Below are 15,721 nucleotides of genomic sequence, written 5' to 3' on the forward strand. Positions count from 1 at the left end.
TTTACCGCACGGGGGGATTGGCAGCGGCTGCGAAACTGGGAGGAGGTGGGGGTCACCACTATTGGAGACCTCTATGAGGATGGTGTGCTTTTGCCTTACCAGGACCTCCTGGGGCGGTACGACCTGCCCCGACAGGACTTTCTCTTACATGCTGCTGTGACGGCAGCTATCCGGAAGCACTGGAGGAGGGGAATGGAGGAGCCTCTGACCTCTCTCCCCTGTCAATATATAGTGTATTCAGCGGGGACGATTAAAGCGGTAACCTGCCTTTACAGGTGCCTCACTCAGGAGCTTAGGTCCCCCTTGGAGAAGCTGCGAACCAAATGGGAGGCGGATCTTGGGATGCCCATTGAGGAGAGACCGTGGGAGGATCTAATGCAGCGGGCGTGGAAATGCTCTAGAAATGCGAGATTTCAGTTGATACAGTTTTATGTCTTCCATAGGGCATACCTCACCCCGCACAAAATTAACGAATTTTTTGGATCCCGCACCGCCTGCCCCCGCTGCAAATCAGAAAATGCTGAGTTCTTGCATATGTTTTGGGAGTGTCCGTCATTGCACGAGTATTGGGGGGAGGTAACGACTACCTTGGGTGACACGACGGATAGAACCATTGAACAGACCCCGGGGTTTTGCTTACTTCACTGGTTTCCCCACACTGCCCGTAGCAAGGTGACTAGTAAATTTATTGACTTGCGACTAGTTCTAGCTAAACGAGAAATCACCAGTCACTGGAAAGCGACCACGGCGCCAAACACAGCTCGTTGGTTGCGTGAATTTACAAAGTGGGCTGACTGCGAGGGGACTCTCTGGCTCCAAATGGCCCAGAGAGCTGATAATGATAAAATGCTGATTGCAGCCAGAGCGTGGGTGGCGTTGGTGGACCTGCTTAAGGCATCGGTTGCTGACCCGGACTGATCTCCTCCACGATTCCACTAGGGCACAGGCAAGGTTGATCGGCCCTCCCCGAGCGGGCAGCGGGGTTGGGGGATAGAGGGTTTTGAGTGGCTACTTCTGTTCATTCGCTCCCTGGCAGCACGTTACCAGTGGACCGATCAGCTGGGCTCATCAGTGATACTGGAAGATAGCGGAGGGAGCGACATGTCTGGCAGTGAGGGGGAGTTGGAGGGGCTGGGGGTGGGCAGTGGGGGTTTTGTTAATTTGTTATTTAATGAGGAGGCTTGCAGCGAGGCCTAAAAGGACACTGATGACCCGGATGCTCTGGCTGGGATTATAGGCCGTGCCTAACCTGACACTGTTGCCGTAGGGGAGGGCTGGCGGAGCAGCAGGGGGGTCTTGGGTTAGGGGGAGGGGTGCTCCTCCCGGGGGCCTTGATATCACAGGTGCTGGACGGGATAGAAACATGGAGAGCTCTAGGAAAGTCCCTGTCTTAGGGTGGTGATGGTAGAGGGGGATCGATACACCGGAATTTAATCAGGGGGACTTGACAGGGGCCCTGGAGAGAGCGGTTTGTTCAGATACGACCCATCCTGCAGTAATCGTTGTAATGTATATTGTCTTGGTGTAATAAACTTGCAATAAAGTTTGTTTTAAAACAAAATAATAATGCTTTGTAGTGGCATGCGTTGTAGTGGCATGCGTTGTAATCACATGCGTTGTAGTGACATGCGTTGAAATGGCTGCGTTGTGATGTCATGCGATGTGAAGTATGTTGCATTGTAATGACTGTAAAGGTAGTACGCTGTAATGACTGCGTTGTAATGGTTGTTTCCCTAAAACTAAACAACCGGAAAAGTCGAGGATTCTGTGGCTTACTTCAGTCCCTCTCGTTCTTCTTACCCAGAATGCCTTGCAAATGTTAAACTTTGTCGGAAATCACTTTATCACTTTCAATTTTCCCTCCCATGTTTATTTTGAATGCATTTCAACTTCACTCCTACCTTGTGCATGACTCTTTTCTATATGTAGACTTCTCTAAATCGCATGTCTAAATCGCTCCTTGTTTGAAACCATATCCCTGGAACCTAACAATATTTATCCATTCCATCAACCATTTGTTTCTCAGATAACCCTCTCAAACGATCACACTGAAGTCATTAATGTATCATAAAGAAACTGTAGTAAATACAATGATGTTTTGAGAGCACTTGACTAATCCTATTAACCAATGGATTTGACTACTAACTTTGGGCAAGATACTCGCTGGAAAGCACTTTAACACCTTGTCAGGGGTAGTAAGTGCCATATTAATGCAATTTAAATTTCAATTTTCCTCACATTTCAATGAATCTACAGGGATCGACAAATGTCCTACCAATCGCAATTCTTACATTTCTCCTGACATTTCTCCTGACAAAAATGGTACCCCATTGTGTGGCTGTGTCTGTTGACTAAAGCAGGAAATGCCCAAAAATTTATGGTGGACAGTTCAAGGATTTTGCTTTGAACTTTCATAGATTCCTGGGATATGGCAAGCTGTAGTAATTCAGGTTGACTCCCACCCATGAAAAAATATATACCCACTGAAATCCAGTGTCTTTGACATTTAAAGGGCATTTCCTATCTAAAATGCCATATACATATTAAAGTATTGGAGAAAAACAGAATTTTCTCATATTGGTATGACATAAAATTCTAGAACTTGCAGCCAACAACAAAAGTTGTACGTTCCTGCATTCTCACAGTTCTCATGAAATCAGTACCGTTCATTTGTGAGTGGACCTATTATTCTAGACAGATACTGGTGAAAACTTGGACTGTGTGAAGTCAGTGTAGTCTTCACATAGTTATAGCTTTGATCTGTTCCTATTACCCCATCCTTTTACTTGAAAGACATTTGGGCATGCAGGATAATAATACTTTTGCCTGTGACTGGAAGTGCCCAGACTTCTGTTATAGAAGTGGAGTACATTTTATTTTTGACCCATACTTTTACATTTGCCATGCATTCTACATAAGAATACATGATAACATCCTCCTAAGCCACACTATCCTGGATTTCCCCTTAGTCTCTTGTCTTCAGAAATGCCCAGTACTGGTAGAGTTCTGTGATTGTCAGTCAAACCAGAGCCTGACTGAATTTTCCCCCTTGGCAAGCGAGAGGAAATTGGGTGTTTTAGGCATAGTTTTAGCATTCACAGGGTAAGTATCTACTTTTCTGGGTAAGATGGGTGCAGGGACTCACACAAGCCACACTACCCTGAATGCCGCTGGATCTCTAGTTTTTAGAAATACCTAGGGTTGGATGGGTACCCTGGTTGCTAGTTACCCACAGCCCAAAAACTGTAACTGAGAGGAAATTGCTATTCCTTTCAGTGTAGTTTTGACGAATGAGTCGGCAGGGAGAGGGTACACCCGCCATTCTCTCTCCCCTATGTGGTGCATGATCCCTAGACGAGCTGGCACCCTGCCTCACTCTTTTTCTCACTTTTTTTCCTTGAGGCTTTGTGGGTCTCTTGCCCACCTAGTGTCAAGAGATTGGTCGTTAATGCCCTAATCTGCCGCCTAAGTGAGCAGAAAGACTGGGGTACATGGAATTGTGCAGGGCGCCTCTCCTTTTCTTCATTAAAATTCCTTTACTTAGATAGTGTTCTAGTGGGCTTTCTACCTACATGGTGGGCAGATTGGGGCGTTTACCACCCATCTGCCCACACTCTGGAGGGCAGAAAGCCCACCAAGGGCAAAAGTGAGGAAAGGAATGGAATGTGGGGATTGACCATCCTAACCTTGGGGCATACCCCGTAACCTTAAGTACCACACAGTTTTTCTGCCTCTTTGGGGTTCACCGCCAATCCTCCTGCCCCCACTCCATTCGTACCACTCACAGTGCTCCAACTTTGAGTAGGCAGAGTTGAAAGGGGTTGGCAGGGAGAGGCACGATCCACAAGAAAACCCCAGTTGGTTTCGTACTGGCAGGTTTAATATGAAAACCACTCTTTCATAGATTAAAAATAGACATCAGGAAGGGAAGGTTGCTGAGCCTCTTCTTCAGTTAATTTCTGAATCTAAATTCTATGTACAAAAGTATAAAATAAAAACCAAGATTCTGCTTTACAGAGAAAGGAAGAGTGAGTCCAAGCATACAGCCTGTGAGGACTATGGTACTTTTGTTGGGGAACAACCTTTACAACGCAACTTTTACAACGCTCTACCATTACAACGAAACTGTTACAACGCGAGTGCATTGACAACGCAGGACATTACAACGCAAGTCTTTACATCGACTTGCACTAGATGGCGTGCTAACACTAAAAATAGTGTAGTTTACTATCCCAACACCTTCCCTACTGTTACGTGGACTGGAGTTGGAATAGTAAATTACACTTTTTTAATGTTAGCACGCCATCTAGTGCAAGTCGATGTAAAGACTTGCGTTGCAATGTCCTGCGTTGTCAATGCACTCGCGTTGTAAAACTTTTGTTGTAACAGCATGCGTTGTAACAGCATGCGTTGTAACGTCATACATCCACTTTTGTTTGGCCATGTTGTTGACCACTTCTAAAGTATGAACAACGTTCTTGACTCTGATCAGTATAATAAGTCATGGACAGAAATTTCTGTTTGTACAGCCAGGTCTACAGTACGTTACAAAACTGGAAATCAACTTTCCAAAATCCTGTGCCATATTATTCCAGAGAAATGATCTCTGTATTGAGATGGTTCTGCTGCCTATTTTAACATTCTGATATAATGGATTTGTGAAAAGGTGGGCAGTGGCAAATTGTAGAGGCCTTCCAATACTGTATTACTGCAGTCTTAAAAAAATTAAGTATCCAGTCTTGCTGAAGGCCTGGTCGGCTATACACTCCCTTTACTTTATCTCTTTTCTCCATGAGTAGATAGTGTAGGTTGTACAGCACAAGGGAGATTAGATCACACCTTAAATATTTGTCAACAAGCATCCTGCAGCATTTTGAAGTCTTTACAGATGCCTTATGTGAGAAGTTGGCCTGGCATATGTTGTTCCTAGTTATAGGGACACCTTGCACCAGTCCAATTCGACTCTTATTGATGATAGGTTTAAGACAACCTTTAAAGAAAGCTATCCTAGTGGTAGCTGTGGAGAGCAGCCTTCAGGCTAAGTCTTGAAGGAGTGTTAAGCTTATTGTTTTACCATAATAACCTCTTGAATAACCAAATGAAAGAGTAGTCCACACAGGTATATATATAAAATATATGTATTTATTCTAAGTAGAATCCCACAGACACTTTATGTGGCTAGTGGCAAAGTTACACTTCAAACAAGCATTTATAAACACAATAAATAGCACAGAAATCAATGGGCCCCAGGGGGGGACCAAACCACATACTAAAATAGCGGTATAAGAACCACGACAATTCTACAGGCAATGCCTAGGGCATTCAGGATCGCTTACCCCTTCAGAATCCACCCACAGTTATGAGGAAGGGGACCCACGGGAGGCGTGTGCAGTGCGAGAAGCTGCTATCGGGATCGCAATGTTAGCCTATGGAGAATGTCGCGGTTGAATATTTACAGTTAAAGGACACTTCTAGCAGTAGTACAAAGTTAAGACTTGAGACTTAAGGCTTTGGAGAGCCCACCACCACGGGAGTACCGAAGTACCACTGTTACCTGCCCCAGGGAAGCCGGGTGCATAGGTCGATTCTGGTGTCGGGTCGCGGGCTGATTTTCAATGGAAAAGTGGTCCAACCTGCTGCTAGCTGAAAGCGTCGCTGAAGTCGTGAAGATTAAAGATGTAGGAAATGTAGAGAAGGACCTGAAAGCAGAGGGGACAGAGTCTGGGTCACGGCACAGTGACCAGGGAGCTCACAGGAAGGAGCTCGTGGATGTCGGGTGCTTCAGGTGAGGAAGGTACAGCTGGGCTCTGCAGTCACGGGCTCCGGGAGGCTTCAAGGACGGCCAGCTTCTGGAGGGCGACTGTCCCACGTCGGATGAGGGTCGCTGCGGTGTCAGTGTCCCGATTGGATCCACTAAGCATTGGCAACCGCAACCCACGCAAGATGTACAAAGCAGCTGCTGGTGCAGACCCACGAGGTCTGAGGGTGCTCTCCTTTGCAGGGAGCGCAGAGCAGGCCTGGAGCAACCAGGGGAACTCTTGGAAAGGTAGATTGTCCTCCGTCAGGGCCCACAAGTCGAGAGACAAGGGACCGCGAAAGGCAGCAAAATGGAGTGCGTAAAAGGGCTCCCACGGGCCACCGGAGCGGACTAGGGAGCTGAGCTTTGGCACGGATGCTGCTTGAAGGTTGGCTCAGAAATGGGCCGAAGCACAACTTCCCCACTGGTCGGGGTCGTGTGCTATGCAAGAGGTGGCCGGGGTCTCGGGGTATGCAGGGATCTCGGATGCACTGGAGACCCACCTCAAGGTTGATGGAAGGCGTCGAAGTTCGTGAGAGCAGCGAAGTTCCAACTGGGTATCTTGCAGTCTTTTAGGTGCCTGCCAAGCAGGGGGATAACTCCTTTATCCCAAGGGAGATTTCTTCAGTCAGCTGGGCAGCAGCTCGTCGAAGGTCAGTTCTGTTAAGTTCTGGACGAATCTGAGGCTCTGGGGCCATGTTATTCACTTATATCCCCAAGATTAGGGGATGGTCCCAACAAGAGCCTACCAATCAGAGTAGAGGCGGGAAAGGGTGGCTACACCCACTCCCCTTTGTGTGTTTCCCGCCTGGGCGAGGGGCAGGATGCCCCTGAACCGGTTCCAGGCGGTGTATGCAGAATACAGTTTTAGGGAGAAAGCAGATAGGCTGGGGCCTGGATATCAGGATCCCAGCCTGACTAGTCAAAAACCACTTAAATACCAGGCAAAAAGTTGGGGGCAACCATTAGTCAGATTCCACTCTCCTACATAACCCCCCCCCCCCCAAACGAAAGGAGATAAGGCTAACCTTGTCCAGATAAGCCTTTATTTCCTGAGTGGCCACATAAGGAAGAACCTGTACTAACATGGTTGCTCCCTGTGTCATGGTCCACTTGGGAAATTCTACCCCAAGGGGTTCTAGAGTTTCTCCAAAGTCTAGGGAAATTACCTGTATTGGTTTTTGGGTCAGAGGTGGGCTGGTGGGGTGTCTGAGTCTGGAAGTGAGGCCCTACTTGGGTTGGTCTCAACCTCCTCAGATCACTGGCCACTATGGAAGCCTTTCTGCCCATGACTGTGTCGTGTCTGGCCCTAAGGGTCAACCTCTGGCTGCCTACAGCTGGGGGTCGAATCCCTTTGGCTGGAATAGTGGAGGGCACTGGAAGGTTTGGGGCAGCTAGGCCCCAGGTTTCCCTGTGCTCAACAACATCCATTTGAGGGGTGCCTATACCTAGGGGTAAGGGGGATCCCTCAGTTTGTAGAGGAATATTCACCTGGCTGAAACTACTCTGCTGGGTGTCTCTAATCTGCTGATGAGGGGGTTCCTCTGGACAGGGGCCCATTAAGGGTCCACTGACCTCCCTGACCTCTGCAGCCCTGGGCTGACTGAGGCAGGGTAGAGAGGGGCAGGATACCTGCTCCAGACTGGGTACCACCTTGGAAGGGTTCCCTGCCATCAGAGAGGTGGGCAGGCCAGGCCTGTCCACTTCTGGGGCAGTTACTTCACAAGGGGCAGGATCAGTTCCCTGAGAAACTTGACCCTTACCTGTAGTCTGGTGGGGGGAGGACTGTTCCTCTTCCCCTATGCTCTCTGTTTGGGTAGAGTGATCCATAGTTTCAGGCTTCACTCTTTCTATTTTCTCCTGGGGTGGAGGTGAGGCCCTCAGGGTCTCATCCACTCTCTCAGGGATTCCTACCATTTTCAAATGGGCCTTGTGGTCAGCCTCAGCCCAGGCTGAGATTTCCAGATCATTTCCCAGCAGGCAATCTACAGGCAAGTTTGGGGACACTGCCACTCTCTTGGGGCCAGTGACCCCTCCCCAGCTGAGATTTACCACTGCCATGGAATGATCTGTCCTGATTCCATCTATGTTGGTCACCTGGTAGCTAAACCCAGGTAAAAGCTGATCTAGGGGCACTAGCCTCTTGGTCACCATGGTGACACTGGCCCCTGTGTCCTTATAGGCCACAGCCTTCTGACCATTGATTATTGGTTCTTGTCTGTACCTGCCCAAAATATTGGGGCTCATGGTAAAGTTGGCAAACCCCATGCCACCATCACAGACCATAGTTGCTTGAGTAGGGGACCTGGATAGGCCAGAGTCCCCCTGAGTTCCCCAAGAAATCCCAACTAAATTTTTGGGTGCACTCCCACCACCTGGGGGATTACTACTAGTAGCAACAGGAGGTGTTGGAGCTGCTTTTGGAGGAACATTTTCTTTATTGCCATTCTTTGGACAGCTGGAGTCAGTTTTCCAGTGGCCAGGTTGCTTACACACATGGCAATATGGTTTCTTGTTATTAGAGGAAGTATTTTGGGACCCACCCCCAGCACTGGGTTTTTGGGGCCCTTCAGAGGACTTTTCTTGTTTATCATCCCCACCTTTCTCTTTGGGCTTAGTGGAATCCTTCTTCTGGTCACCAACTTGGTTCTTAGGCCTAATCCTGGTTCTGACCCATTTGTCTGCCTTCTTTCCCAATTCTTGGGGAGAGGTCAGATCAGAGTCCACCAGGTGCTGGTGTAAAAGTTGGTTTTGACAATTATTAAGAATCTGCTCCCTCATTATGAGATTATACAATCCTTGATAATCATTAACTTAACTGCCATTTAACCAACCTTCCAGTGCCTTGGTTGCACAATCCACAAAGTCTACCCAATCTTGATTCTGTACTTTCTGGGTGTCTCTGAACTTAAGTCTGTATTGATCAGTGGTTAAGCCAAACCCGTCTATTAAAGCAGCTTTCAAGATATAGTAATCATCAGCATCCTCTTCTCTTACAGAGAGGAGCTTGTCTCTACCTTTATCTGAAAAGGAGAGCCACAGGATTGCTGCCCACTGCTCTACTGGGACCCTTTGTACTCTACAGGCCCTCTCAAGAGCAGATATCCATTTGTGGATGTCATCCCCATTCTGATAGGGGGGCACAATCTTGTGGAGGTTCCTATTGTCAGGGACTTTCTCTCTAACTCTAGGGGTTTCTTTACTGCCACCAGGGGTCTCTAGACCCCACTTCATTGAAGCTTTCTGAAGCTCCAGGGCTTCCCTGTCCAATGCTAACTGTTCTCTTTTAAGCTGAAGCTTAGCCTGCTCAAATTTGATCAGTCTGCATTTCCTCTCATGAGAGGATTCTCTTCTCTGAGAAGAGGCAGAGGACACTTTTGATCTCTCAGAATGGTTGGATCCCACTGAGGGGGATCTGTTCCTTCTGGGATCCACCACTCTCCTTTTAAGGATGGAGGGAGTGCCTCTTGGGCCATCACCTCCAGTTTGTGAGTGGTTTGTTTCTTCCAGGTCAGGACTTTCTTCCTCTTCCTGGTCCTCATCAGAGTACACTCTGGGAGTGTCCTCTTCTGATGGATGCCCACCCACTCTGTCTACCCCACAGGACCCTATGGACTCCATAACGTCAGCTATGAGCAGGATTTCCCTGAGACGTTGGGTGTTGGCACCTTTGTTTGTCTTCAGTTTTCTAAGGGTGCACATCTCCCTGAGCTCAGCAAAGGAGAGATGATCATACTTATCAACTGGGACCCTTTGGGGTCCTTCCATAGCCTTAGTGGCACCTGCACCTGAAGACATGTCTAGTGTAGTGATAGTGGTGTATCTACCTACACTAAGTGTGGCCTACTGAACCCTCTCTTGAGTTGTAGTCAAGGTGTGCTAAACCCTCTACACACAACTCTAAGTTCAGTAGAACTTATTGTATTCTAGCTTGAATTTATATGTACCTTTGGTACCTAGTGGCTTTCACTTTAGAAATTCAATTTGTTATCTGGTAAAACAATGGCAAGCTTGAATCCAACCGCTGCACACCAATGTGAGAAGTTGGCCTGGCATATGTTGTTCCTAGTTATAGGGACACCTTGCACCAGTCCAATTCGACTCTTATTGATGATAGGTTTAAGACAACCTTTAAAGAAAGCTATCCTAGTGGTAGCTGTGGAAAGCAGCCTTCAGGCTAAGTCTTGAAGGAGTGTTAAGCTTATTGTTTTACCATAATAACCTCTTGAATAACCAAATGAAAGAGTAGTCCACACAGGTATATATATAAAATATATGTATTTATTCTAAGTAGAATCCCACAGACACTTTATGTGGCTAGTGGCAAAGTTACACTTCAAACAAGCATTTATAAACACAATAAATAGCACAGAAATCAATGGGCCCCAGGGGGGGACCAAACCATATACTAAAATAGTGGTATAAGAACCACGACAATTCTACAGGCAATGCCTAGGGCATTCAGGATCGCTTACCCCTTCAGAATCCACCCACAGTTATGAGGAAGGGGACCCACGGGAGGCTTGTGCAGTGCGAGAAGCTGCTATCGGGATCGCAATGTTAGCCTATGGAGAATGTTGCGGTTGAATATTTACAGTTAAAGGACACTTCTAGCAGTAGTACAAAGTTAAGACTTGAGACTTAAGGCTTTGGAGAGCCCACCACCACTGGAGTACCGAAGTACCACTGTTACCTGCCCCAGGGAAGCCGGGTGCATAGGTCGATTCTGGTGTCGGGTCGCGGGCTGATTTTCAATGGAAAAGTGGTCCAACCTGCTGCTAGCTGAAAGCGTCGCTGAAGTCGTGAAGATTAAAGATGTAGGAAATGTAGAGAAGGACCTGAAAGCAGAGGGGACAGAGTCTGGGTCACAGCACAGTGACCAGGGAGCTCACAGGAAGGAGCTCGTGGATGTCGGGTGCTTCAGGTGAGGAAGGTACAGCTGGGCTCTGCAGTCACGGGCTCCGGGAGGCTTCAAGGACGGCCAGCTTCTGGAGGGCGACTGTCCCACGTCGGATGAGGGTCGCTGCGGTGTCAGTGTCCCGATTGGATCCACTAAGCATTGGCAACCGCAACCCACGCAAGATGTACAAAGCAGCTGCTGGTGCAGACCCACGAGGTCTGAGGGTGCTCTCCTTTGCAGGAAGCGCAGAGCAGGCCTGGAGCAACCAGGGGAACTCTTGGAGAGGTAGATTGTCCTCTGTCAGGGCCCACAAGTCGAGAGACAAGGGACCGCGGAAGGCAGCAAAATGGAGTGCGTAAAAGGGCTCCCACGGGCCACCGGAGCGGACTAGGGAGCTGAGCTTTGGCACGGATGCTGCTTGAAGGTTGGCTCAGAAATGGGCCGAAGCACAACTTCCCCACTGGTCGAGGTCGTGTGCTATGCAAGAGGTGGCCGGGGTCTCGGGGTATGCAGGGATCTCGGCACGCACGTAGTCCACGGTGCTCAGACTTGCTGGGCACGCTCACAGGACTCTGGGATGCACTGGAGACCCACCTCAAGGTTGATGGAAGGCGTCGAAGTTCGTGAGAGCAGCGAAGTTCCAACCGGGTATCTTGCAGTCTTTTAGGTGCCTGCCAAGCAGGGGGATAACTCCTTTATCCCAAGGGAGATTTCTTCAGTCAGCTGGGCAGCAGCTCGTCGAAGGTCAGTTCTGTTAAGTTCTGGACGAATCTGAGGCTCTGGGGCCATGTTATTCACTTATATCCCCAAGATTAGGGGATGGTCCCAACAAGAGCCTACCAATCAGAGTAGAGGCGGGAAAGGGTGGCTACACCCACTCCCCTTTGTGTGTTTCCCGCCTGGGCGAGGGGCAGGATGCCCCTGAACCGGTTCCAGGCGGTGTATGCAGAATTGGGGCTCTGCAGCTGCCTACGTGCAACTCTGAATGGACATTTGGTGCACCCACCCTGTTCCAATCCACATATCCTGTCTGGGGAGATGCTGGAGCCCTATTGTCCAGATGGCGAGGCTGGGGTTTTCCCCAGCAACAGCCAGCCAGAGTCGTGTAGGTGGCGGACAGTAGCCATTTTGTGGTACATGTGCACTTTTAAATTGGTGTCTAAATTCTACCGCTTTTCCCATATCACCCTCCTAGCAAGGGGGAATCGTACCCTCATGCCCATGGCTTTGACACCAAACACGATATGGTTCTGTGTAGCCATTCCCAAGTTACAGCGATGACGCGATAACTTATAATGCGGTTAAGAGTATATGGTATGGCTACACTACAAACAACCCAGTAACGATTTTACAAAGGTTGCAGAGAGGTCCTACTCACGTAGGGGTCCCCCCTCACACATACCTCAGCGCCCAGCCCTGTAGGATTACCAGGGCCTGCCATAGGGGTGACCTATGAGAGTATATGTGTTGCAAGGGTGTGGGATGTAGGGTACCTACATCCCTGTAAGGGGTGCTAGCACCACCTTACCCAGACTACAGTAGTGGTCTGGTGGTGTCAGTTTGTGTGGCTGTCCCAGGGTGGCACAATAAGTGCTGCAGCCCTGGTAGGCCTACTGGGGGACCCATGCCCTGGGTACCTAGGGTACCATCTACAAGGGACTGGTAGGGTATGCCCAGCATCCAATTAGGTTTGTACCTAGAGCACTCACAACAGTTTTAGGGAGAAAGCTGATAGGCTGGGGCCTGGATAGCAGGATCCCAGCCTGACTAGTCAAAAACCACTTAAATACCAGGCAAAAAGTTGGGGGCAACCATTAGTCAGATTCCACTCTCCTACACCTTATAAGAGGGATTTTGAAGCATCAGCATTTTTTAATCCCCAGCATAGACTGTTCACATTGTCTGTTCTAGACAGTTTAGTATCATGTTTTAAACCACCACATCAAGCTACAGAATTGGAATGGATAAAAGATGGGTGGGGATACTGTTCAACCGGCTTGGGTCATTTGTACACACATATATTCAAGGAAGAGAAATAATTGCAGACAATGTCATGCATCAACGAAAGTAAAATCGATTGCATTGCACAGTCTCAACATGCCACAGTCATGCCAGAGCGTATCCTCAGGAGACATCATCCTTCTGTTATCTAACTTCTGGCTTTAAGATGGGTGACCTGATAGGCCGCAACATTCTCAACAATCATGGCGGCCACATTAGTTTCCTCATTAAAAACATGCAGGATGTTGCCATGATGCCTTTCAGAGGTTTTAAATGCTTTAGTGACTGTAATTCTAGAAATCGTGCATCTTCCTTACTCACATGCGTTCCCTCTGCAGGTCTGCAGCAAGCGAGAGAAGCGTTCCTCTGACACACAACTGGAGAAGTATGTGCTCACCGTAGTACTGGAGACCATCAGGTCATTCTTTAACTCGCCATTCTCCGAAAACAGCACCTCACTCCAGGTAATGGGTCAAGTGTCGGTGAAGGTGGGTCAGGAGGATCCTGGCCTTTGAACAAGCATGAGGGGCAAAGTGTTTCTCTCAGTGGCGTCTGCAGGCCAGGGCTGCAGTTATCCGGTGCATGAGGGAAGCTTGCGCTGATTCAAGCTGTACCTGTTTGGGATGAGTAAGGAATGTTAGCAGTACTGTTGTCCATACAACACCTGGATTTCGTTTAAGAAAATCTGCAGGTGTTCGTGCGTTGCCTGTACTCTGTATGCAAGAGAAGCTCGTACAATTTTTGTACGATCATTTTGCATGTGTGAGTGCTGTTTGAAGCTCTATTGCTCCGCTTCACCTGTCAGGTGGTCTTGAGTGTGGTCTTTTAATTTTTTTTAACTTTTCCTATTAAGTCAGAAGTTTATTGTCACATACTACAATTGCAAAAAAATACATCCAGTATCAAAAAACGATTGGAAAACTAAGAGTGTGATCTTGAATAGAAATCACACCAAATATTGGCTCAATAAATAACAATGTAATGTAGTTTGTTTATATCGTATATAGCTGTTAGAAATGTCTTCTCTTTTATAACCTGGCCTTTAGATCTGGCAATCGTGATAATGTTTGGCTTGAAAATACAGACAGAATGACCGTTGTTTGTTTTATTTAATTCTGTATAATTGAGCCCACAGGGTCTTTCTCCCCACTAGCCAATTCCGAGAAGTACCTCGTTGTACTTAAAAGCATGTGGTTTGACAATACATATTTTAAAGTGTCATAGGTTGACAAGTGTATTTTAAAAAGTGTATAGTTTGAAGTGCCTTGTGCACAGCTCATGATGTCCCATTAGACTTAAAAGGTAACATATTCAATAGAAACAGAATTTGTAGCTTGCTTTCGTTTTAGATAAATAATGCACTTTCAATGCAAGAATATGTATTCTTACTGTAGCACACAGTTATCATCTATCTGCATGTGCTAATAATGGAATACAGATCTGGGTTAGAACAGTCAAAGAAACTGCTCTCTTCTGTCTTACAGGCACACCAGGCGATTGTTGTGCAGCTGCTGCAGTCCACCATAAGGCTTCTAGAGTGTCCGTGGCTTCAGTGGAGGCCTGTATCCGGGCCCTTGCCATGGTCGGTAAGTATGAAGGTGTTAGACCTGGCACCTTGGCGTGAGTCTCCCTTCCACTTTTTTTGTCGCTGTGCCTCATCTGTTTTGCTGGTGTTCGCTGCTCAGAGCACTGTGCCACTGCCAACCAGTGCCACAGTGCAAGTGCTCCCTGTTTAAAATATATGTGTTGGTTGGATTCCATGATTGGCTTATTTGGTTTACTGTCTGACCCCAGTAAAGTGCACCAAGAGTGCCCAGGGCTTGTAAATACAAATGCTGCTGGTGGGCTTGCAGCACTGGTCGTGCCACCCACAGAAGCGGCCTGGTAAAATGTATCTAAGGTCTGCCATTGCAGAGCCTGCGTGCAGTCTGGTACTGTCATGCTGACTGGGTAAGTGCACACACTTGTCAGTCCCTAAACCTTCCCTTAACTTCATATCAGTCACCCCTATGGTAGGCCCAAGGGCAGGGTGCATTGTAAGCATAAGGTAGGACAAGCCCTGATGTGTGTGGCATGTCCTAATAGTGAATTACAGCCATTTTCGTTTTTCACTATTGTAAGGCTACCTGTTCTCCATAGGCCAGAATGGGCTGTTAGAATTGTTACATTCTATGATACTAATAGACCCAGGGAACATGGTAGAAATTCGAGTTTAGTATGCCTGAACTCAGAATAATAAAATACATCTTTTAGTAAAGTTTATTTTAATGTTCTGTGTTTGCAAATACCACTATTAGAAAGTTGGTATTTGCTTGCTTGACCATTTCAGGCCGCCTCTGCTATGATGTGTATCTGCCTGTCTGGTTGTGTGAGTGACAGGGCTGGGGAAACCCAGAGGGGCAGGGCTAGGTAGCCTGGTGGTGAATAGGAAGATTGGCAGTCAGATGGGTGGGAGGGGTCACCTAGGCTCTGAATAGGGTTGTGCTCTGCTACCGCAATGCTGGCTCCACCTCCTGCGGAGCGGCTGATGTCTCTGCCCTGCACCCTGAATAGAAAGGTAGAGTCATGTCAACAGAGTGCTCAAGAACTGGTTTGGACTGGGCAAAGGCCCCTCAACCCCAGAGGAACAAAGGAATTAGGGGTATAAGTATTGGGACCCTGCTCCCAAGAAATTAGATCCTGCTGAAACAAGAAGAACCTCTGCCAGAGGAGAAGGAACTGGGAAAGCTGTAGGAGGAGTACTGTCCCTGACCTGGGGGATTGGCCTGCAGTGGTTGCCTTGCTGCTGAAGGAGAGGAGAAAGACTACTAAAGACTTTGCTTCAACTTGTGCTTTAAAAAGATCTCCAAGGGCTTGAACTGAGCTTGCCCCCTGAACGAAGTCCCAGGACCAGTGGACTTCACCCCCAGCTCCCCAGAGTCTTTTGGAAGTGCCTGCTGCTGTTGTTGGGCCTTCTGAGGGACTGCGTGTCGCAAGGAGCTGGAAGCGCGACGCAAGGAATAGAAGCGTGCCGCCGTCGGAGC

The 15,721-nt window shown here is 48.0% G+C and overlaps 1 protein-coding gene across 1 annotated transcript in view; it reads left to right on the forward strand.

Moving 5' to 3' along the window:
• Positions 1–15,721, forward strand: part of ITPR3 (inositol 1,4,5-trisphosphate receptor type 3) — an 895,552-nt gene that overhangs the window by 644,623 nt on the left and 235,208 nt on the right. Inside the window, 3 exon segments of the mRNA XM_085647149.1 lie at positions 13,037–13,162; positions 14,183–14,243; positions 14,246–14,284. Coding sequence (XP_085503275.1) covers positions 13,037–13,162; positions 14,183–14,243; positions 14,246–14,284 — 226 coding nt within the window.

This window comes from Triturus cristatus, chromosome 1_1 (genome assembly GCF_964204655.1).
Source record: "Triturus cristatus chromosome 1_1, aTriCri1.1, whole genome shotgun sequence".
Lineage (NCBI taxonomy): Eukaryota > Metazoa > Chordata > Amphibia > Caudata > Salamandridae > Triturus > Triturus cristatus.